The 24059-nt window shown below is 40.6% G+C and overlaps 3 protein-coding genes across 4 annotated transcripts in view; 1 reads left to right on the top strand and 2 right to left on the bottom strand.

Moving 5' to 3' along the window:
- LOC109202766 (monocyte chemotactic protein 1B) lies at positions 1 to 1593 on the top strand. The gene is made up of 3 exons (XM_019360841.2): positions 1 to 181; positions 706 to 823; positions 913 to 1593. Exons 1-3 carry the CDS (start codon positions 115 to 117, stop codon positions 1025 to 1027), a joined length of 300 nt encoding a protein of 99 aa, XP_019216386.1. The 5' UTR covers positions 1 to 114; the 3' UTR covers positions 1028 to 1593.
- A 4164-nt stretch (positions 1594 to 5757) lies between these two features.
- On the bottom strand, positions 5758 to 7274 carry LOC100710115 (monocyte chemotactic protein 1B). Its single transcript, XM_019360842.2, has 3 exons — positions 7111 to 7274; positions 6532 to 6649; positions 5758 to 6442 (listed from the first exon to the last, which is right to left on the bottom strand). The coding sequence occupies exons 1-3, from the start codon at positions 7175 to 7177 to the stop codon at positions 6328 to 6330; spliced, it is 300 nt and encodes a 99-aa protein (XP_019216387.1). The 5' UTR covers positions 7178 to 7274; the 3' UTR covers positions 5758 to 6327.
- A 14257-nt stretch (positions 7275 to 21531) lies between these two features.
- Positions 21532 to 24059, bottom strand: part of smpd3 (sphingomyelin phosphodiesterase 3) — an 84065-nt gene continuing 81537 nt past the window's right edge. For both annotated transcript variants that reach the window (XM_025909204.1, XM_005449282.4), the window contains one exon: positions 21532 to 23504. In XM_025909204.1, the coding sequence (XP_025764989.1) occupies positions 23403 to 23504 (102 nt within the window). In that variant the 3' untranslated portion in view covers positions 21532 to 23402. The remainder of the gene's footprint in view (positions 23505 to 24059) is intronic.

Genomic DNA, 24059 nt, shown 5'->3' with positions numbered 1-24059 from the left:
GTATAAATGTGAAGCAGGTGGACAGCAGTGACACAGCACAGAGAACAAGCCGACAGAGCTCAGCTGAGACTTTAATCCACTGCTGCAACACGAAGCCGACAAACAAACTTCAGGATGGCCGCTCCTCGTCTCGCTCTGTCTGTGGTTGTGCTCATGCTGGCTGTCATCGCTGTGACTGAGGGTAAGGCTCGTTTTAATGATCTGACCTTTACACTGTGTGATGAATGGCAATTTCTTTCTGCTTGAAATTTAATATTAATTCATATTCAAAGTGTATATAACAAAACAAAAAACAAAAGTCAGACCCACACAAGTCTCAGGACATTCAAATGTGCAATGTGAAAATAATAACTCAAATTGATGATTATATATCTAAATGTTGCCAATGAATAAATGATACTTTGTAATGAAAACAACAAAGGTGAACAAATCTGAAAGTAAAATAATTAATGTTAATGCAGCATTAAACTTAATATTAACACATACAAATACAGTAAACAGAGGACAGGTCACATGACAAATCTGACCAGTTCATAACTCAGCGGAACAAATGAGCAGTTGCACAGTGTCGTCAACTAAAAATACAGTATCAGATGTGGCCTCACACCAGCCAACAGGAAACTGAATAGGAACAAAAACCCAGAAGCAGATGATGTGGTGCTGTGTCAGTGGCTCAGTTGTTAACTTGTTCCTGTTTGTTTGCAGGTATGCGCGGTGCTGGCCCAAAAAAGTGCTGCTTCCGCTTCAATGACCAGGAAGTGCCCAAAGGAAGAGTGGTCGGCTACATCAAGACCAGCCAGCGCTGCTCCAAGCCCGCCATCCTGTAAGTACACAACCTCACAAACATACATCACCACCATCACCGAACCTGCCCCTCAATCCTCTGACTCTCCTCTTTCTGTGAACCTTCAGGCTGAACACAGTGGCAGGCCGACAGCTGTGTGTCAGACCTTCGGCCCCCTGGGTGAAGCAGCTCATCAGCTACCTGGATGCCAAAGCCGTCCCAGGACAGGCATCAAACCTGTAACCATGGAAACTACTGAGGAAGAGCCTTCATGGACAAAACCTGACAGTTTATATGTTTAAATGCTGGAAGTTTGTATAAGCAAACAGCAGCTCTTCTCTCTACATGCTGAATCTGTATCAGATATTCTTAAAGACATAATTATGAGATTCATTTGCAAATAGGAATAATTTCCTGCAATCCAAACATTTCTTTGTTTGTTTACTCTGTCGTTCTTTTAATACTGATATTTAATATTTTTACATTTCTGACTTTGAATATTTATCTCATTATACTGAATAACGAGTGTTTTTGCTTAATGCAACACTTAATACAAGTCTGACCGTAAGCACTGTGAGACTTTGAAGTGTGATCTGAAATGACTTGAGAAGCTGTTCTTTGTGAAAGAGCAGTGCCTCCCACCTCCACATGGTGTCATCAGTAAACAGCAGAGTATAAGCTATGGGCTGCAGCACTGTTCCTGCACTGTGGGCAGTTTGCTTGGTTTTTATGTAAAACTTAAGTATTTGTGTTTTTTATCATTGTGCTGATAACTTCACTTTAAAATAAAGGATAAAGGATCAGTGAAACTTTGTCATTGTGTGTCTTCTTACTGTGTGATGGCATGCCACACCACCAGTTGATTCACTTTAGTTTACTTTGCAGTCACTATTTTAATTATATTCTACTTATTGTCCAATATTGTTTATTAATTAAATTTATTTATGTTTTTTACAAATATACAAATTTCTTTGTTTGAGTTACCTGGGGTTTGTCTTCTCCTTCCTGTCTGGCAAAAGGTGCGGCAAAGGGCCTGGAGCTGACAGCCTTATTGGATGATACCACATGCCTCATTGCCTGGGGGGTGTTTCAAGTTTGTTTAATTGTTTTGTATTAGTTGGTTATATGGCAGCCATTTTGTTTTCCCCCTTGTGTGTCATTTGGTTTAGCTAAACCAAGTCCAGACCGGGAGTACGGACTTGTGATTTGTACATCTGAACACCAGCGTACTTGATAATGTCACAGGTTCGGAGTTTTTACTGGCGTCCCCTCTTAATTTACCTGTGATTAATATCTTATGAAGCTTAACTTTAATCCCAGCAAAACCGATTTACTCAGGAACAAATAAAACACTGAAATAAACCAAACATTAAGATTTAGAAGTTTTCTGAGTGACTTATATATCATGTAAAACCTGAGGAGCGAAATCTCTCTATTAATAAAAATAGTGTACATGCATGCCTGAATAAAAACAAACAGGTGAGATGTTAGAACGCTTTTATTTTAGTAGACACTCAAAAATGACAACAGACAACTGCTGGGGTTTGGAAGAGAATTGAACAAATATTTGAAATATAATCTGATCATTTTTGGAGCAGCCTTCAGAATCTCCTTGTTTTAACATGCTGTTTTTGTTCCCGGTGAAAATGTTAGATTTAAATCTGAGTCAGCTAATCTCAGCGAAACCGATTTACTCAGGAACAAATAAAACGCTGAAATAAACCAAACATTAACATTTAGAAGTTATCTAAGAGACTTATATATCATGTTTAACCTGAGTAGTGAAAGACCGCGGGGGGTTTGAAAACGATGTGCTGGGAGTCCGCTGTTTTCGCCAGCTCTACTGAGCCTTGACCTCCCGGTCTGCTATCGAGCTGGTGGGTGACAGACGTCTCTGAAAACATCGGAGCACTTTTGCGAATATGTCTTGATGATCGAGCAGATATTTGAAGCTTACACAGCTACATTCCTGCCTGAAAATAACCTAAAAGTTTATTTTGTGACCCAGAAAGAGTAATATTTCAAAGTTTTTAGTCGCGCTTCTCCACCGATGTGGCGTTTGAGTTTTGGATGAAATGCATTCTGGGATATTTAGCTGTACCAAGTCCAAACACAACACGTGCTCATTCCCAAAGTGTAACATTTTACCCTACGTGACAAATCGTCTGTATATTACGCTTCCCTGCACCCAACACGCCGCTATATTACGAGATCGGAAAAATGAGGAAACATGAGAACTGCTTGGAATGAATCTTCGCCTGTACGTTCGTTTTACTTAAATTGTTTTGGAAAACACTATCTAACATCATTAAAGTCCTGGTTAAGGTGAGATAGGTTAGATAAGATTATGGTTAAGGTTAGGGATAAGGTTAGGCTTAGGGCTGGAATACATGGCTGGGACGTGGATTACCGCAGGAGCGTCATTCTACTGGATTGCATCCATAACCCGGCATGTGGCATAACAACGCGGAAGGTCACCTTTCACGTGCCTCAGGAACGCCTTGGGACTTGACAAACTGTCACTATGTTACCCCTCGGGAGTGTGAAAGGGCTGCAGCACAAGTCACCACCAATGCATGCCTGATAAAACAGGCGAAGCGAGAACACATCAGGGAATTTTTTGTGTTCTCGGCTTGATGCGTACTTTGGGGGTGTCCAAATTCATAGGCTGCATCCTCCTGAGGATTGTAGGCCAATTATGTCACAGCGATGCGATGAAGGCTGTCCAAATTTGTAGACTCCTCCAAATGCAGGTCACAAATGCATCCTTCTTTTCCTCAGATTTGAAGGGTGGGTCGGGTGTATCCTTCGTGGCCCACCATATCCCAGAATTCATAGCGCGGCCCAGCCGATTTCAGTTTCCAACAATGGTGGCAGCTACTTAGTTTTTGTATTTCTCTTTTTACTCTTTCTGGGTCACAAAATAAACTTTTAAGATATTTTCAGGCGAGAATGTAGCTGTGTGAACTTCAAATATCTGCTCGGTTTATCAAGACATCACATATTTGCAAAAGTGCTCCGACATTTTCAGAGACCCACCAGCTCGATAGCTAGCCGGGACAAGAACAGCGAACTCCCGGCACATCATTTTCAACCCCCCGCGGTCTTTTGCTACTCAGGTTAAACATGATATATGAGTCACTTAGATAACTTTAAAATGTTATTGTTTGGCTTTTTCAGTGTTTTATTTGTTTGTGAGTAAATCGGTTTGGCTGAGATTAAAGTTATAGTTTTCACACAGCTGAATAAACAGAAAAGTGATTAAACAGAAGTGTGAGATAATTGAGAATTTACACCAGTGTCCTGTTATATTTTAGATAGCAAGGAGCAGACGGCTGAGTTTATTAAACTCCACCGAGACAGCTGTTGACGCAAATCTGAAGGCTGGACCGTCCCATTTCACAGCCTCTCACTTCCGGCCTACCCGGCCTTCAGAGGACCTGGCCCACGTAGACTGCGATGGTCGGGTCCTCAGGAGGATGCAGCCTGTGAATTTGGGCACCTCCTTTGAATTGGAACAGTACTTGGTCTCCGACTGATGACGTATCACCAGTCCACGAGACCGCAAGTATGCGCAAGTATGCACAAGTACGCATATTGAGGCAGGCCCTTACAGTACTAATCAGGTGGAACCAGATAATCTGCCACAGCACACCTGATCATTTCTCACAGCACACCTACCCACATAGCAAGTAGGTCTGGCCCGGCTCTGGTATCAAGCCGGCACTGCTGGCTGACTTCTGGCATGATAAGATGTATGTCATCCAGATATGGGCCAGGCCTGGCATAGATGGCACTGTCTATGTGATGGCATGCCACATCTGGCTTGATTGTGGTTTGGTTTATGTGTCCCAGCCTAATAGAAAACAGGTCTGGCCCAGATCTGGCATCAAGCTGGCACTTCTGACTGACTGGTGTCATGGCAGAGTGTATGTCAACCAGATGTGTGCCAGGTCTGGCAATGAGGCAATATTCATGTTCCTATTTTCCTATTGTAGTTAGAAGACCCAAATGCCATGTTGCAATACTATACTGCTATGGTAGCCAACGTTTCAAATACAGGTTTGACAGGTTTGTGCGTGTACACTTTATCCAAACCCTAGTGAGGGTTTACTCATCTGTGCCAGTGGGTGGCTGTAGCTCAAGCGGTAGAGCAGGTCACCTATTGATCAGAAGGTTAGTGGTTCGATCCCTGGCTTCTCCAGTCTGCATGTCGTCAGTGTGAATGTGTATGAATGTAGTTAAGAGAAAGTGTGTGTTTGGGTGAATGTGGCATGTTCTATAGAGCACTTTGAATAAGTTGAAAAATACAATATAAGAATCAGTCCATTCACTGTCTGAGCAGAGTTTTGTCATGTTACTTTTGCACTATTATGCACATGTTGTTATTACATGGCTTAATTAAGGTACACATTAGGTTGACATCTGGGGCCAGAGCTGAAACTGTTCTGGGGCGGAGCTGAAACTGTTCTGGGCCAGCAGTGTGTCTGCAACTGGCCCGTGGCTGCACACAACTTACACATGGCCCATATACCGCAAAGAATGACGGCCCTTTGGTGGCCCAGACCAGGTTTGCCAGAGGTAATCCACACATGGGCAACCAAACGACCACCAGTGTGTCTGCAACTGGCCTTGTGCTGGCCCATGTGTGGGCCACCTTTGGCAAACCAGATTTGGGCCACCAAAGGGCCGTCATTCTTTGCAGTATGTGGGCCATGTGTAAGCACATTGTGTGGGCCAGATCCCGACCATACCAATTTTGCTATGTGGGTATGTGCCGCGGCACAGTGGTTGGGAAACACTGCACTATAGGACCCACTGGAGGGCTGCAACAACACTTAACACAAATCCATCAACGTGATCTCCAACCAGAGGATATCATATTATCAGTACTATCATAAGTTGCTCTGGTGTCTATTTAAGTGACATGAGTTGTTGTAGTATGCAACAAAACACAGGATGACAAAGAAAACTTTAGTTGATCCTTTAACTTTAATTTAAAGAGTACACTTAGTAGCATAAGCATGCGAAACAAAAATGTTTACTCAGACTTTACATAAAAACCACAGTGCAGGAACAGTGCTGCAGCCCATAGCTTATACTCTGCTGTTTACTGATGACACCATGTGGAGGTGGGAGGCACTGCTCTTTCACAAAGAACAGCTTCTCAAGTCATTTCAGATCACACTTCAAAGTATCACAGTGCTTACGGTCAGACTTTCAGTGTTGTATTAAGCAAAAACACACTTTTTCTGTAAAACATCATAAAACATTCATAGTCAGAAATGTTAAATATCAGTATTAAAAGAATGGCAGTGTAAACAAGCACACACACAAAATCTTTGGACGGCAGAAAGATCATTCCTACATTTTTTGACCCAGTGGAAACCTGTATTCAGGATGTAACTATAACATTATGAGGTAAAGATTTAGCATTTAGATAGAAGAGCTGCTGTTTGGTTATAGCTTAAAAACTTCCAGCATTTAAACATATAAACTGTCAGGTTTTGTCCATGAAGGCTCTTCCTCAGTAGTTTCCATGGTTACAGGTTTGATGTCTCTCCTGGGACGGCTTTGGCATCCAGGTAGCTGATGAGCTGCTTCACCCAGGGGGCCGAAGGTCTGACACACAGCTGTCGGCCTGCCACTGTGTTCAGCCTGAAGGTTCACAGAAAGAGGAGAGTCAGAGGATTGAGGGGCAGGTTCGGTGATGGTGGTGATGTATGTTTGTGAGGTTGTGTACTTACAGGATGGCGGGCTTGGAGCAGCGCTGGCTGGTCTTGATGTAGCTGACCACTTTTCCTTTGGGCACTTCCTGGTCATTGAAGCGGAAGCAGCACTTTTTTGGGCCAGCACCGCGCATACCTGCAAACAAACAGGAACAAGTTAACAACTGAGCCACTGACACAGCACCACATCATCTGCTTCTGGGTTTTTGTTCCTATTCAGTTTCCTGTTGGCTGGTGTGAGGCCACATCTGATACTGTATTTTTAGTTGACGACACTGTGCAACTGCTCATTTGTTCCACTGAGTTATGAACTGGTCAGATTTGTCATGTGACCTGTCCTCTGTTTACTGTATCTATGAAGTAATGTGTTAATATTATTTGCTGCATTAATTCTGTGTGTATGTGTGTGTTTTAATATTTATGGAAAAATAGGGACTACTTATCTCCACTAATACAGGAAATCAAACTGATGAGTTACTATGCGTATGTCTTTGCATTTTTAATGCATTTATATGCAGGACTAGATCTCAATATTTAATATTTGTTTTGGCTTCCATACCCACAATGCAAAACTCTCATAATTAAAACGAGCCTTACCCTCAGTCACAGCGATGACAGCCAGCATGAGCACAACCACAGACAGAGCGAGACGAGGAGCGGCCATCCTGAAGTTTGTTTGTCGGCTTCGTGTTGCAGCAGTGGATTAAAGTCTCAGCTGAGCTCTGTTGGCTTGTTCTCTGTGCTGTGTCACTGCTGTCCACCTGCTTCACATTTATACAGTTGGAAGGACTGGGGAGACCCCACTTTGTATCTTGGGAATATCCATGACGTGGCTGTGACATTTGCCATTTTACTACAAAGGGTATTTTTTTTGTGGGCTTTTTTTTCTCTGTGCTTTCGGTTCTCTATATAAACTGTTTCACTGTTAAACTAAAATGAGGAACCGGTTTTTCACATCGAGTTTCCTTATTAATTACGTCTCACTTGAGCGAGGATGTGACCAAAACTACACAAATCTGATCTCTCTCTCATCTGCATAATCTACTCTTTATGATTACACTTTTTATTGTTGGGGCAGTGTGAAACACAGGACAGCAACCACAGTTTAATGATGATACAGGGCATATGAGTAATCAGACAATATAACGAGTCCAATGGGTAGCTTAATAAATAGACTGAGCACAGATAGAACAGGAATCTCCAACTGAGCAACAAACTTCCAGCCGGTAATTATGTAAATAAACAAGGACACAGCAAAAGGTAGCGGGAGAATGACTTGAATGAGTGGAATGTAGTAAAACACGTTTGGATTTTTTGACTCCTATGACTGCTGGGATGAAAGTTTAATTGTGGGTTTGGAATATATCAAAGGTTCCCATGAGAATCATGACCTGTGGTGAGTGCCATAGTGCTGGCTGTCTGACAGACAAGCTGTGGAATCACATGGGAGACGTCTCTCAGTAATAACCGTTGAAAGTACAAGAGACACCACATGGATGTTATGCGTCCATGTGGTGTCACGGTGATTGAGCATTTCGCCAGCAACAGTCACATGAACTTGGAAAGTTTGAGCAAAATTTAGCACTCATGTCTCACTGACTCGTGTGTTTCTTAAACAATAAAATGTAAATCCGACGAGGACAACAAATTCACGAGAAGCATCAGGAATCAGGTCACATGACTGGGGGAAAAAGCGACAAAGCTGCAGGTGTGGTCCCAAAATCCACCTGAAGGTCAGAAGAAGTCAGATTTGTGACAAATTAGTAATAAATGTTGTAATTTCTGTTTATTTCAAAATAGCCCTATGGTTTTTACAATAATTAAAGTCATTATTATATTATAGTACAGTAACGTTTTTCTCCTCTCACCCCCAACCAGTTGCAGCAGGCCCCTCCCTGAGCCTGGTTCTGCTTCAGGTTTCTTCCTATTAAAAGGGAGTTTTTCCTTCCCACTGTCACCAAGTGCTTGCTCATAGTTTTGATTGCTGGGGTTTTCTTCATTATTATAAGTTCTTTACTGTACAATGCAAAGTGACTTGAGCCGACTGTATGTGCTATATAAATCAAACTGATATGAACTGAATGGAAATGTCAGCACTAAGTATTATACAGTTTTTAGGATGTATTTCATTCAACATACAATGAGCTGGAATCTGAGCCAACCCTGTAAATACAGGTTTACACGTTGGTTATGTTTAGAGTCAACATATCAAGCAGTTTGTAATATTCTTCCAGCTGCAGACACGGTGGTATTTTGAAATAAGTTGCACTCAGACTTAAAAAGAGAATTTAAACCAGTAAGCTAGCTTAATCTAATGTAATCTAATGTAATATACCTTTATTATGAGTCACAGCCTGTGTCTGAGTCTGAGTAAACTCCTACACAAACAGAAGATGGTATTTTTAGAGTATTGGAGTACTGTAGTAGGGCCAGAACAAAACACATTTTCCTCAAATTCTAGCTTTTTTCTTGTGATGTGGCTCAAACACAGTCCTGTGAACATGTGAAGGTTAAATGGGTTGAAGATGGATGTAGCTTTCAGGGCTGAAAAGTGCCTTAAACCTGCATTTCTCCTAATGACCAGCGGGGGGTTGACTGCTGTGGTTTCAGAACAAAGTCAGGCTGTGTAGAAATCTATGGGGAAACAGCACTGTAGCTTCTTTGTTCTGTGACCTCAATGAAAGCTTTCCTGCTGGTGTTATGGTCTTGGCTGTTTCAGTTTCACATCCACCTGAACGCCACATAATGTTCATATTGTAACTTTTGTTTCCCACTAGTGTAACAAGGATCATAAAGCTGCGCGTGTTTTAGGGTGGGCCTACCTTGTGATTATCATGTGTCCCTCAGTTTCTGATGTCCTTGGTCTTGATGTCCAGTTAAAATGGCGACAATTGACAAAATGCTCAGCTTCATCCTTTGTACTGATGTTTGGGTTGCTACTTTTTGTATACAGTCTATGGATAAAATGCTCAAACATTGTGCAATAACTTGGCATGCAGATTCATTTGAAGTCAAAATTACTGTCTGGATTGAATTTATAGCATGTAGAAAACTAGCAGGGACAATATGTAACACCTTTGCAATGTTCTGTAACCAGTGACATTTCATGCACATCTGTTCGCATGCTTACTGTATGTTTCATATCATGTTTGTTTTCTACATAATATACTCATAGCAGGGCCAGGTATGAGTCAGGTATGTGAAGTGACCTTGCATAATGTCATAAAATCATTCTAGATAGATAAGATGATAAGACATCACCAGGATCACTTCCTTTTACTTCAATATTTTACAAGTTTAGACTTCCTGTATTCAGTTAAAGTATTATTATAAAATAGGTTTTTTCAAATGTAACAGAAAAAAAAGAGAAACAATGCGACATGAGACAGCGGGCAGATACGAGCAGACCAAGCAGAGCATGGCTCTGGCAGTGGCAAAGACTCAGGTGTGGGAGTTCAAAGAGGTGAGTTTAGCAAACCATCAATTATATGGTTTTGCCCTGAGTTCTTTAAAGCTCTGCTCACTCTGGGTCAGGAACGTGTTGCCTCACGTGAAGACATTTAGGTATCACTGGGATTTGTTCGTGAGTGAGGAAAAAATAGTGCTGATTGACAGATTGATATGAAGTTTGCGGTGATGCTGATTCTGTTCCGATGTGTTGTGGTGAAAAAAGAACTGTGTGGAAGCAAAGCAGTTGGTTATGGTCCTAACCTCAGTTGTGGTCCAGTTATTGCCACTGAAGCAATGAGGCTGTGGATACAAGCAGCGGAACTGCAAGGATTCATTCACTCAATAAATTTCTGCAATAATCAAAATGAATTAGCACACAGGACAATTTAGAAATGAAAAACAATGTTTAAAACTTAATTTTGATATAATATTCGGCATGCTAAATAACATAATATGATATGGTGTGATAGATTGAGCCACACATGTTTTATATTTGATTAAATGTAACAATAAAGTCAATCATTGTCTCTACTTTAAAGTCTAAATAATGTAAACTGTTCTCTGTTATAGAAATGAAATTGATTACCTCACAACCTTTTGCTAAATGTGTAATGTACAAATAATAATGGATTGCATTTATATAGAACTGGGGATCAAACCGGCAACCTTCCGGTTACAAGATGAGCTTCCCACGGTCGCCCTGTGGTTCAAATGATGCACATAGTTAAATAAAAAATAAAATGGTTTTTGGAATGAACTTTATTACTGAAGCACAACAGATGCACTAGCACACATCTACTTTCACAGTGATGATTTCGTGAGTTGTATGATAGTGTCTCATTTTGTCATGTTTGTAGATGCTAGCATCCACACACCATGAGGTCTCTCTGATATCCTCGTGTTGGTGTTGTTCCTGGGTCAAAATAATAAAGTTTGTACTGGATCAGCATTGAATTTAACCAATTACATTGCTATGATGTCATAGCTTTGTGACTTGGAAAACAAACCTGCTGATGTCCACCCAGGAAAAAATCTATAAACAGGGTAATTTACGGTAAGTGTTCGGGTTGGGGGTTAGGATGTGTTCATGGTTAGGGTTACAGGGCTATAGTTAGAGTTAGGGTTACGGTTTGCTGTGTGGTGTGACCATGTTTCCACATTATAAATGTATGTTGAACATGGACCAACATTAGTTTTGTTGGTCCAGGAACAACACCAACACAACGCTAACACATCAACTCACACCATGAGGTGCTGCAGAAAGTCACATTTCTGTCCATTTGATGAAGTACGGAACTCTTCCTCATCATTCTCCAGGTGTTTTTGTCTCATGTAGTCCCTTCTGAATGCTTCTGTTTGTGCAAAACATTCAGGGAATTTGTCAGAGTTTTTTTTTCACTGTGTGAATCAGAGACTGAAACTAATGACAAAAAACAAAAAACAAGCTTCACTGATTAAAGTTGATAAGAGATAACCTGCGGAGTTTTAATACTCTGTTGGTTAATCACAAAATATTAATGTTTCATGTATATTATATGATTGATAAAAACACTGCAAACACTTCTTTGAGGAGCTTTTATTATTCGCAAAAAAATTTAAAATGGGAATGTCCCATCGTGTTCACGTTCAAGCATGTCTGAAGGGTCTGTAATGTTACACCCTGTCATAGCCTGCCCACCACAAGAAAATCTATTCAGTTCTGTTTAAAAAAAAAAAACTATTTTAGTTATATAACATCAAATCACAACAGCAGTCATCTGAAGGCAAATCTTAGCTGATTCTTCAGTTCTTTAAATCTCATCTTTGACCTTTTGTTTAATCTTTAGGAAGTTAATTTTTTGTTATCTTTGTTCATTTTGAATTTACTTTAAGAAGTTTGCAGTGCAGTAAAAATAGGACTGATTCATATATAGCGCTTTTCTACTCTCTGGGAGTATACGTTGTATACAACATGCCTCATTCACCCATTCATACAAGCACTTCTAAACTCAAATGGAAACTAACCAACATTCACACATTCACACTCTGATGAACACATTGGAGGGCAAATTGGGGTTAGTATCTTGCCCAAGGATATTCGGCATGCAGACTGGGGAAGCCAAGGATCGAACCACCAACCTTCCAATCAGTAGCTGATCTGCCCTGACAGCCACAGCCACCCTGAGAGCCACAGCCACCCTGAGAGCCACAGCCACCCTGAGAGCCACAGCCACCCTGAGAGCCACAGCCACCCTGACAGCCACAGCCACCCTGAGAGCCACAGCCACCCTGACAGCCACAGCCACCCTGAGAGCCACAGCCACCCTGAGAGCCGTGGCTCAGATGGTAGAGCAGCAATGAAATAAGTGCAGGCTTTTGTTATTTTCCCTGTGGAGACATTTGTACATTGACATAACTGGCATAACTGAAATGTAGGCCGAAGGTCAATGTGACATGACATTTAAATACAAAACTACAATGTGATCTGTAATGTTTAAAATCCACCCAAAATCCATCCATTTAAAAAAAAGTTTTTTGCCAACACACAAAGGCAGCAGAATTTTAAGCACAGATTTAAATATAGAAGACATTTTATGAACATTTAATCTTATTTGACCTTCAAGAAGGTCTGAAGTTCTTTGATATTTAGAAGTCATATCATTCCTATATGCCAATATCTTGTCAGTACAAACATTGGCAATAAGAAACATAGTTTTACGTAGCATTATGTATCATTATTACTTTGACCTTCAAGCAAATCTATTGACCTTGAAGGGGAGGTCAGAGATCAAATGTGACATGATCTTTTAAATAGTTTGGTATCTTTCTATATGTTGACAACACAAACCAAACCTGTCCAAATCGTAGTTTTGTAATCATAGTTTCTATGCTTTTTGTCAATTTTTGACCAATAAATCATTAAGTTGACTTTGAAGGTGTATGTAAGGCAAATTTTAATGGACTGTTAACCCCACTTTACACCCCTTCTGTCATGAACCGAAGGAATGGATTCAAATGCAGACACCAATACAGTGTAGTATAACTATTTTCAGAAGTGTTTATTTAAAAACAGAAAATGTATAGAAGAGTGTGATTCAAGTTAATAATGGCAACGAGGAAATGGGGACGGAAGCAGGGAAGGAAGTCACGGCAGGAGACGGAGAAACGAGAGAAGGAGTTATTACATGGGTAAGGAGCAGGAGCTAAGAGATGTTAGCTGGTGAGTTCATTTTTTTTCACTTTGCTGGTTTCGGGCTTTGCGAGCTCTGAGGAGGGAGGTCTGTGGGAATTTCCACTGTCCGAGTAGTAATGGGAGGCTAGAGGGCAAGCAGGCAGGCAGACAAAGCAGATGTGCAGGTGAGAAAAAAGGTTGCTCAGGTTTAAGAAACTCTCCCGCTGATTGCTTGCAGATGGATTGCAGGTGAGGTGCTGGAGGCCCCACCCTAAAGGGGAGGGCCAACTGCCACAGGTGGAGGAACTCCCAGACACTCCCACGGACCTTGACACCTACAAAGCTTTATTAACATTAATTCAAAACGTTTCCAATTATCATGTTTACATAAAGAATGACACACATGCAAACACTACCAAAAGCTCCTTGGTGGAGGTTATGTCTGTTATTGTTAATACGTATGTGTGGAGGACTGCATTGACAGCATAGGTCGGATAGGTCAGCTGGTCATAGTTGGATATTCTTAAAGGTTACTGGCAGGTTTCCTTGACTCCAAGAGGCTCTGGCATTTCTGCATTTGTCACTCCTGATCATTTTATGCAGTACGATGTCGTGGCATTTGGACTGAAAAACACTCCTGCTACATTTCAGCATTTGATGCATGCGCTGTTGGGGATGTGCCCCAATGTAATGTGTATCTGGACAATGTGGTACTATGCACACATGGTCGTTCACAGCGCTCCAGTTCATAGACGGCTTCCTTCTGATTCTCCCTAGTTTGTGTCTGATCTCTTTTACTGTGATGAAAGCCTAGTTGGGATAACCACATGTTTTAAAAGTGTTCTTCACATGTGTGTGTTCCTTCTTTTTCCCTTCTGGCTTAGAGGGAACGTTTTCTGCGCGGTGTTGCAGGATCCTGATTACTCCAAGTTTTTGTTCCAGAGGGTCGTGGGCGTCAAAGAGTAGGCACTGGTCTGTGTTTGTGGGCTTCCAATAAACTTCAATATTGAGGTTTTTATTCTCCTAAATGAGCACAGCACAGTCCAGACTGGCAAACTATTACCCTTTATATCTTCCCTGGTGAACTTTATTTTTCTAGCCACTGAACCATGCTACAATTTGTGACACGGGGGCCCATGGCACATTTATATTTTTGTCTGTAGAAACCCTGATTGTATTTAAAATATGTGGTGGTAAGGCAGAGGTCTAGTGTGCAAATCTAACCTGGGGTTAAGCTGGGTCTGTTTTCTAAGGAGCTGTCTTGCCGTAGTCGTTTTCTGACATTCTCTACTGCCTCAGTTGCAGGTATGGAAGTGAAGACTGAGACAACATCAATGGTTTCATCTTGATCCTGGACCTTGTTGGTGAAGTCAGTGGAGTTTTTGACATGACTGGGTGTGTTCCCCACAATGGGAGCTAGGATGGGGGCTGAGTTTATACTGCAAGCAATGGGTCTGAGTGGGATTCCTTCTTTGTGGATCTTTGGAAGTCCATAAATACAGGGTATAGCATCCCCTGGGTACATACGGTGGTATGTAGTATGGTCAATTACTTTATCCTTTTCAAGTTCTTGTAGGCAACTTATGCAGTTGCTTGTGGGGTCTGGTTTTAAGGTTTCATAGGTACTGATGTAATTGAGGAGTGTAGTAATTTTTGTGTGATAATCTGTTATGTTTGGAACAATATGGAGATGTTTTGGTCTTTTCTCAGCCAGTTGGTCTTAGAACTAAAGACGTTTCTTGGATGAGAGGTGAAACGAGTTCAAGAAACTCAAGAAGTCCAGTTGCTTTTCTTTTCAAGGTCCTTAGATTACCATGACCTGGATGACTGAGAACCTACACAGACATAAAGCGACAGTTACATACTCAGGTAAGCAGGTTGGTTTTGGACAGGATCGTCTTGTGAAGGCCAAAGTCGCTGTAATACTAAACTATCTGGTTCCAACAACTTGGCAGGAACTAAAACGGTTTCTAGGGATGAATGGATGTTGCAGGTGTTTCTGTAGAAACTTTTCTGTAGCTCCTTTGACCAAGTTGTGTAGTTCATCCATTTGAGCTGGCAAAGTCCCTCCTCTGTAGTGCCCCTGTTCTGTACAGACTGTAGAAAAGGAGACACTGGCCTTGCTTCTATTCCTACAGTATTTTGTAGTCTGTTGGCTCTAAGTGTTCCTCAGTAACAGCGTTCACAGACCACAACGGTCTTGTTTTTATCACTGGATGTTCAATCTGAACCAGCGACTAATGCGCAGGGCATTGTTGGTTCAGAATTACAACCTTGTGATCAAACATAATAAAGGTGTGACAATGTTGTAGCAGATGGACTTTTATGCGTCTAACAGGGTGCCGATGACTACCCGATAGTGCTCCCTCATTACCCGTACCTCCTGGGCCATGAATGTATGTATATGTATATATGTATGTATATTCTTCCTTCCAAAACATAGTTTGGGTATAAGAGGGCTAGCTGGGTATGTCTACATGCTACGTGTGTGGTGCTCCCTTTGAGATTGCCGCTCGTTATCGGCACGTGGGTTCACTCAACAGTTAACTCTGACACTGTAAAGGCTAGTGCAGGGTGAGGACATGGGAGTGGTGTGGATTTTGTTTTGACAGTGAGTAGTGTGAGCCTGTAGGTTGTTCTTGTGGTTTCCATTCCTTTAGATAGGTGAATTTGTGTTGTAGGCTCTCTTTTTGTTTATTGACATAGCGGTGTTGCCGTGTCTTTGTAATTTGATAAGAATAAAGTTAAAAATGTAACTATTTCTGCATTGTTTTGCTTTGACTCACAGTATTGTAATATCTATATAAAGCCCCTTTAAAGAGGCTGCTTTAAATATGTGATGTTTGTCTCTATAAATAAAGATACTTGACTTCTGTCAGGTCACTTTAAGATGGCTTAAGTTTTTTTCTGGCAACATGACGTGTTAACACATCAAAAAAAGAAAAATGTCAAAGCATTTAGAAAGAACACTTATCTTAGTGTCTCTGACTACTACCACAAAAAGTTCAGCGGTTAGTGAATATTTTTTGAACTTCTGCTTTTTGGTGAACTTAGAGTCTCCCTAAAGGAAGCGGCTAACTGCTACTGCAAAAAATGGGAATCATGAAAGGTCATATGGAGGCAGTAAACACGAGTGACAAATTAACACACCGTATGGGGCTATGTTAAAATGCCACATTAGCACTCACTGGAGTCATGCTTCCAACCAGCTACTGTGAAATTCTGGCACAAAAAGCACCCAGTAAACCAGCGCTAAGTTCCTTTTTTTTCCTTTTTTTTGCAGTGCAGCAAGTGTAAAGTCGATAAAAAAAGGCGGAGAAATACTATTGTTTAAAAATAGCTCTGTAGAACTCAGCAACGAAAGACTTCTTTGTTCGTTCACATTTTTCATCCAATCATCAGTTTAAACACAGCGACTCGTGCGAAGCTAAAAGATGGATAGAAGAATTAACATGGAGGCTAGAAAATCTCAGAAAGCATGAATAATCAGAATTAATAGGAAGATAAGCAGCTTTTTGACATGTTTACAGTCCAGTGCTCTTCTGTTGTATGACTAATCTGACTTTTTAGTGCAAGGGGTTTTTTCCACACTTGACAGAGCATTGTATGTAAATTTAAGAGTTAGACTTCTTCCCCCGTTCATCAAAAGCAGAAGGACTCTTTAAGGGCTTCTTTCACTTCTTTAAACTTTGTCCTTTAAGAGCCACAGGGCAGTCTCTATCAAACTTAACCTTAGTGCTAAGCAGTCGTATTGTGATACACTGAAAAGATGAAATAAGCAGAAGCACAAACAACCAATAGCACCTTTTCACTTACATGAACTTTGAGGGTAGTTAGCGTTACTGCTTGCCACAAGCTTGTCATGGCACTTTTGGTTGTTATATCGACCGGTTATTTCCATGAACGTTACGACTGCAGTTCATTGAATGACCTGAAATGAATAATGACACAAAGACACGTGTAGAGAGGAAAGTTCATTTGATTGTTTTTCTTTAGAAAAGCAGAGGAAAATAAGCAGTTTTGTTGAAGAAGCTTAGAAAGAGAAAAGCAATTGATCCCCCGAGCCAAATTACAGAGACCAAGCCAGACAAACCCATCGATAAGCCCCTCCCCCAAAAGACAAGAATCAATTAAAAAACATGGAGACACATGATAGAAAAAAACAAACAAACGAGAAAAGGATTGCAAAGTGAAGCATCACTCCTATGAAGACTACACGCCTAAAGCAATATTACACTACATGCAGCTACAAAAGGTTAGAGCTCAAATCCCCAACTAACTGCTGAACAACTGTCCTGAACTCGACGTGGACACAAGGCAGGCAGTGATTTGTGATCAGAAATGTAGCAAAATTATATCAGACATACAGACATCAACTGGCCTACTGGTTAGCTCCTCTAAGAATACAGACACCAAAAGATGCAGGATGAGTAAATTATTTTTCATGTGTTCAACAAAGTGCGGCGCACATTTTCATCTTCAGTCTTTATAATGGATAACTTTGGTCATCTCCCTGCAGCAGAATAATGGACGCTAAAGTGTCGGGAGCACTACGTTATCTTGGTGTCTACATTCCTGTCACTTAAAAGCCAATCAGCTGACCGTTGTGAAAATCTAATTTTGTCCTAATGTTTGTTTTTAAAGGGCTGAAGTGAGGCAAGTGGCCCTGGATGTCATTACAGTTAAGGTTTGTGTGGCTGTGGTTGAAGCTCCTAACGAGCCTTTGACCATCAGTCAGAAGCTAATTCCAGTTGTTTGATTGTCAGGAGCAGCAGTGCAGTGAGGCAGATTTAAAACAATGTGTTGTGCTCCTATTTACAACAAAAGGTGCTAGACTGCATAACTATAATTACTGAAGGGAAATAATTTCAGCTATATAAATGTTCATAGTCTAGACTGTACTGTTTTTAGGTTGTGAGTAGCAGCACTCGCAGTCAGCTGGGGGGTGATGGCATCATTAATGGCAGAGTGTTTTCCTTAATATAGTGCTGACATGGTCTGTACATAGGAATTAATCAGCCTGGAAAAGCTACAGACCTATTATTTGTTAAAATGGTTACAATCATCAAAAGGATTCAACTCAGCACCAATGTGATGTGTAAGTCAACAACAGCAGTGTCCTTTTTGCTTTTCTCCAAACTTAGGTTTAGGGTTTAGAGCTGATAATGACTTAGACTTCAGAAGGCTAAAGCTATAGGTGATCAATGATAATGAGCAGTCACCGGCCCAGATGTTTAGCTTTTCTTTTACTTTTTAAAAATTTAAAGTGTTTGGTTTTTATAAACTAGATAATTAGTATAGTCTGTTACTACACGGAAGGCATAGAGGTTTTAAGACCTCAGAGCACTAAATATTGCACAAATACAATATTTATCAGGACTAAAATTCCCCAAATTTGCAATAATAATTTTTCTCCTCTACAAACATGTAAATATGAGTGTTATGGTGAATAAGACTCTAGACTTTAGACTTTGAATTGATTCTGAATTTTCTTTTAGACTCACATAATTGTATCTATATGTCAGTCTCAGAATACTGTACCATTTATCCCAGCGGTCCCCAACCTTTTTTGCGCCACGGACCGGTTTATGTCCGACAATATTTTCACGGACCGGCCTTTAAGGTGTCGCGGATAAATACAACAAAATAAAACCAGTACCGGTACCAAAAAAGAAGATTTATTCATAACACATGGGAAAAGACCCAGGGAAACAGAGTTAATGATAAAAAAACGTAACGCTAAAAACCAATAAAAACTCTGAAAACCATAAATTTCACATCTGAGCCTCAACTCTCGCGGCCCGGTACCAAACAACTCACAGACCGCTACCAGTCCATGGCCTCGGGGTTGGAGACCGCAAATTATCCTTTTCATCCTGAGGTAATGAAAAGTAAATGGTCTCCATTTTAATTTCCTATGAAAGTCTGTTAGTGAGATGTACCAAAACAAAAACCATATTTTTAGTTTAGAATATCTGTAGATTTATTTTCTGCACATCACTGTTTCATATTAGCACTTAATCTGGGAAGCATTAACATTGTACAATCTATCCTAATATCAAATGAAATAGGCGCATGAAGTGACTTTAGAAAGTGCTATACTTGTTCAATTTGCTTTTATTAAGGACTTGATCTTTGGTTGTTTCAATTCCCTATTGTAATTATTACTACTCATTTATGTATTTGATGTCTGCTAATTTCCCCATTTTTGGAGTTTCGAGATCATGGGTTTTATCTTCCAGTTAAATTTGTGTTTTTAATGTTCAGGATATTTGATTTGGAAGTAGGACATGGAGTTGGGGGAGAGCAGTTTATTGACTTGTAATAATAATTTTGTGTGATGTTAGAAGGACCGCTCATACTGATGACCCACAAAAAAGGATTTGACTGCCATCGGCTCTACTTGTAGTCACTACAACAGAAATCTTGTCACCAGCACATTTATCTATTTTGGAAGATAAAGTGGACATGTGCTATTTGTCCATCTTTATATACAGTCAACGGTTGCAAGCTATAGTCAGTGTGCCTGCCCAGCACCAAACAGCAGACCAGTTTAAGAGCATTAAAGTGGCCCAGAAACTGAATTTAATGCCACTTAAATGGAACCACACTTGAGCATTTTTCTCTTCACCAGCCTAACACGCTGCTTAGAAAGAGTTCACAGGAATACACAACAGGATGAGTTCATATTTGCCTCCAACTGCTAAGTTTACGCATGAGTGACTGAAAAGTCACCCAACTGCAGACCTGAGGTTTGGTGTAAACCCTCAACACCCACACAAACCCACACTCTCTTTACACCATCTCCTTCGAATTTTAAATCAGAAATATTAAAAATAACACAGAAGAATTAGCAAAACAAACTCCAAATATAAAATCAAAAACCTTCACAGTCCAGCTTTAAAATACGAGGTGTTACACTGTTTGTCTGTCCATTCTTACAAATGAACTGTTCGGCAGTATTCAGATTTTATGCAATAAATACAACAGTTGAAAAATAAAGGTTTATAAATAAATGTTTACATTGGCTAACACAGTACTTCTCCAAAGCCTTGATTTATTTATACCTCATAGCAGGTGCTCACGGTGGCACCTTTCTTTTACTCATATAGTGTATTTACATGACTATTTACCGAGTGCTCTTGGGTGTGTGATGTTACCCTAAGCAAAGCAGTGATTATTCTCAAATTCACCTGACTTTGTCTCAGAAAAATCAAATAAAAAGGAACACGGTGAAGCACAGACTTGGTAAAAAGAAGAACGTGTCAGTCATAATAATACCATGAGTAATATAGAGAGTCAGATGACAGATGGACTCATACTGTATGCAAAACTGTAAGCTGAACATACATAACAGGATGACTGAGACGTCCTGTGCACACACACACACACACACTCACAACAGCAGGATGTAGACTGCTGATACCATGCCTGTAAACATACTATAGCGCACTGGCCACCCTGGGTTATCATTCAGCACAGTTTTTATTCACAGAAATGCCAGCTAGCACTTTTTAACTGGGGGGAAATACCACATGAAGTTGCCCCAACATATTCATATTTGCACTGATGCTGAAAGTGATGCTTGAAGTGAAACGTTTTCTCTGAAGTGATTACGAGACAGGCAGAAAGGTCAAAAAACTGTTGTAAACACTGTTTACCGTGCAGATCATGGTATACAGACAGTATCTGCAAACTTAACTATCACCGTAAAGCATGTTTTGTTCAGAGAGAGAGGTGTTACGGCCCATATTGAGCGATGGCAGTATGGGTGTAGTTCCTGGATTAACAGAACGGTAGAGGATTAATCTGGAGTTTACTGCATTTACAGTTTGCAGGTTAGCATGTGTGGTGCTAAACAACAGGCACTGTGGAGAAAATACGAATCTAGCATTTGGATGCAAACTTGACTTGGCTTGATATGACCATTAGCTTGTGATGGCTAATGTTTGCCCACTTTATATTCAAGGTATTTGCTGTATGAGTGACAGTTGTAGTTTTTCCAAGCATAACTGTTTAATTTGGCAGCATCTCACTTAAGAATACTGATAGTTTAAAAACTGCTTCCTCATTTCTTAAACTTTAGGATAACAAGGTCACTCGCCCACAGCACACTGAGTTCACAGCACCACAGCTGCATGTCTGGGGGTATTTAAGGACAGTTTGAGTAAGCACACATCTCTAAACAAGTTCCAGCTCCTGTTTGATACCATGGTCTGTTTGGCTCTGTTACAGACAGAGAGTTGGTGTAATGGCTTTATAATGATTTAGTATTTCAAAAATTGTCCAGCCAGTTTCTCCACATTGTAACACAGTACAGCAGAAATCTGAAGGTGCATTTAGGCTGAAGGCAAAGCAGTTGGTGGGAATTCGAATGAATTTGCACAAACGGCTAAAGTACTTGGGATTTTTTTTTTTCGTTAAAGAGAAAAAGTCTCAAATGGAGTTACTGGGCTTTCAGTCTGAACACACCTTCAGTCATGTTTTGTTTTTTTCACTTCTACACTTCTCCATTTTAAAAGAAAAATGAAATCCAGGAAATTATAGAACATTTACTGGCAAATCATTCCCAGGAATTTGTGCTGCAATAAAAACAAACAACAACAACAACAACAAAAAACCAGAACATGTCCTGCTTTCTTTCTTTTTTTAAAATATCGGATACATTGTAAAAAACCAGGATAGTTTTTGTTATTTAAAGATATTTGTGAAAAAAGTGAAAAAAGAAGTGTTTGATGCAATAAAATCTGAATTCTGTGTCTTCTTGGGCGGTCTGTGCTAATCTTTGGGACTCTTTGAACTTTATATTGAGTTTACGTGGCATATTGCACAGCCTGTAGGTGTTTAAAATGTTACAGAACAATGAGGTTTTGCAGTTGCGTCGCAATATGGCTGTCAACGTAATAATCCACTGGACAACTTGCTGCGCTAATAACTGGGCTTCATGCTGGACTTTACTGAGTGAACCAAACAGACGTGCTCACAATACAGTGATGGTTTGTCAACCAGATAGCTACTGCGGTTTGTTTGCTAACAAGTTGACAATATCTAGTCTCTCAAAAAGATCGCCATGTCCCGTGTCGGACACGTGAAGAGGTCCAATTTGGCTGCCAGAGGGTTTATTACATCCACTGAAAGCCCTCCTTATGTCATGTGTGTAGCTGTGTGCCTGCATTAGGTAAATCCTCTGTATGTGTGTTATTAGCAGTAGCATGCACAAATGCCACACAGACGCGCAGGTGTGTGTTTGAGAGCCGAAATGCCCCTCGAGGCATCCAGACTCGTATAAGTATGTGTCAAGCCTTTATATGAATGTTGTAAACTAACACCATTTCCCATCATGCATCAGCAAAGCCTCACCAATTGTTTCACCAAACATGGCTGAGAAAACATGCTGTAGGGTCGCATCGCATTCAACCGACAACGCTTTCCCTCCAATTTCATGTCCCTTTATACAATACCTTTTTATAGAAACATACCATATAATATTAAACAGGCATTTCAACTCCTTATAAAAATTGGTGCGGCCACAATAGAAATTGTACATTGATTTCATCCTTTTAGAAAGACTTGTTTTTTTTAGAAAAGAAAAGACACTTGTTGAGGTTCCTGGGACTGACTGTGAGAGCAGTAAGGTGAATAACTGACCAAAAGCCTTTCAGCAAGGAACACGACACAAAGACACAGACGGTCAGTATAAAGGCCAGTCTGTAGCTCCAATAATGTGTTTTCCTTTAATACACAGTCACTAAACAAATGAGGATCCAACTGTCCCTGAAGGTAGAATAATAATAACAATAATTATAATTAAAAAAAGAAATCATACTAACACTACGGCTAAAACAGATCTGATAAAAGGAGTGTGTGTATTGGCTACATGAAACCATTCACTGAAAATAAAACCCTTTGGACTCAGTTCCAGAGGGAGCGTTGGAGGAGAGGCCAGGCGATACTCAACAGTCAAGAAGTCGATCTCTTGTGGGTGGTGCTGTATTTAATGTGTGTGACTGAGTGGGTGATTTACCCAGGAAGATGAAAATCTTTCTGGTTTCCTAAACTGAATTCCCCTGCTTATCTCTCCCGCTCAGAGTCTCTCACTCTCTTCATATCTCCCCTCAGGTGGTCCTCTTCTCTACCTTCATTAATCCTCCTTCGTTCATTCATCCATCTATTTGCTGCCCCATCAATCTTTCCTTGAGCACCTCCTTATCTGTAACATCTTCTTCTCATCCTGGCTGACGGCTGTTCCTCCATGGCAGTATTTAAATAAAAAGCTCAGGTGATGAGTCTAAGGCTCCTCTTCCCCAGTGGAAACAGCCAATCGCATGGCCACAGACAGGTGGTCGGTAAGGCCGGCCAGCTGGGTGACGAAGCTGAACTCCTCGATTTCCTGCAGGATGAAGAGTAGAAGAGAGCATCATCAGATCACGAAGGGCTCACAAAGCTCACAGTTAATTCTGCAGCAACTTTCGACCAAACCTGCCCTAACCTGTCGAGGGTTAGGGCAGGTTCGGCTTTTGTCGTCAGAAAGTAAAAGACGTTTCAAATAAAGTCACATGCATTAATTTGGGCATTGCTGGTCTTCTGTTAAAAGCTTTTCAGTTTAGGAGTGTTGGGAATCAGTGTCTTACAGCCTTGTTTTGACATCAGATGTTATACACAAGAGGATTCACCGCTGCACATGACATCTTCGGGCAGCCCACAATATTACCAAAACTAACATCCTGCACTATAAAGCAAGCATTGGTGTAATCACTGAAATGCTGAAATCTTTAGTTAGATGTTAAATGAGAAATTATTTTACCACAAGCTAATGAGGCAGCTCTCTGCTGCTGCTTTTCAATTTGCTATCGGAGCATTTGTTCCCCTCTGAAGGGGTTTATTCATTAGCTATAATCTCAATAATTCAGAGTCCAAAATATCCCACATTTTTATGTATACATTT

The sequence above is a fragment of the Oreochromis niloticus genome, linkage group LG7 (genome assembly GCF_001858045.2).
Source record: "Oreochromis niloticus isolate F11D_XX linkage group LG7, O_niloticus_UMD_NMBU, whole genome shotgun sequence".
In the NCBI taxonomy this organism is placed as follows: domain Eukaryota; kingdom Metazoa; phylum Chordata; class Actinopteri; order Cichliformes; family Cichlidae; genus Oreochromis; species Oreochromis niloticus.
The sequence above is the reverse complement of the archived record's forward strand: the minus strand, read 5'-3'. Positions and strand labels throughout refer to the sequence as shown.

Excerpts from the sequence above, each read along its gene's own strand:
- LOC109202766 (XM_019360841.2), top strand. The coding sequence starts at position 115 with ATGGCCGCTCCTCGTCTCGCTCTGTCTGTGGTTGTGCTCATGCTGGCT. Across the intron at positions 182-705 it reads TGTCATCGCTGTGACTGAGG|GTATGCGCGGTGCTGGCCCA; the intron begins GTAAGGCTCGTT and ends GTTTGTTTGCAG. Across the intron at positions 824-912 it reads TGCTCCAAGCCCGCCATCCT|GCTGAACACAGTGGCAGGCC; the intron begins GTAAGTACACAA and ends GTGAACCTTCAG.
- LOC100710115 (XM_019360842.2), bottom strand. The coding sequence starts at position 7,177 with ATGGCCGCTCCTCGTCTCGCTCTGTCTGTGGTTGTGCTCATGCTGGCT. Across the intron at positions 6,650-7,110 it reads TGTCATCGCTGTGACTGAGG|GTATGCGCGGTGCTGGCCCA; the intron begins GTAAGGCTCGTT and ends GTTTGTTTGCAG. Across the intron at positions 6,443-6,531 it reads TGCTCCAAGCCCGCCATCCT|GCTGAACACAGTGGCAGGCC; the intron begins GTAAGTACACAA and ends GTGAACCTTCAG.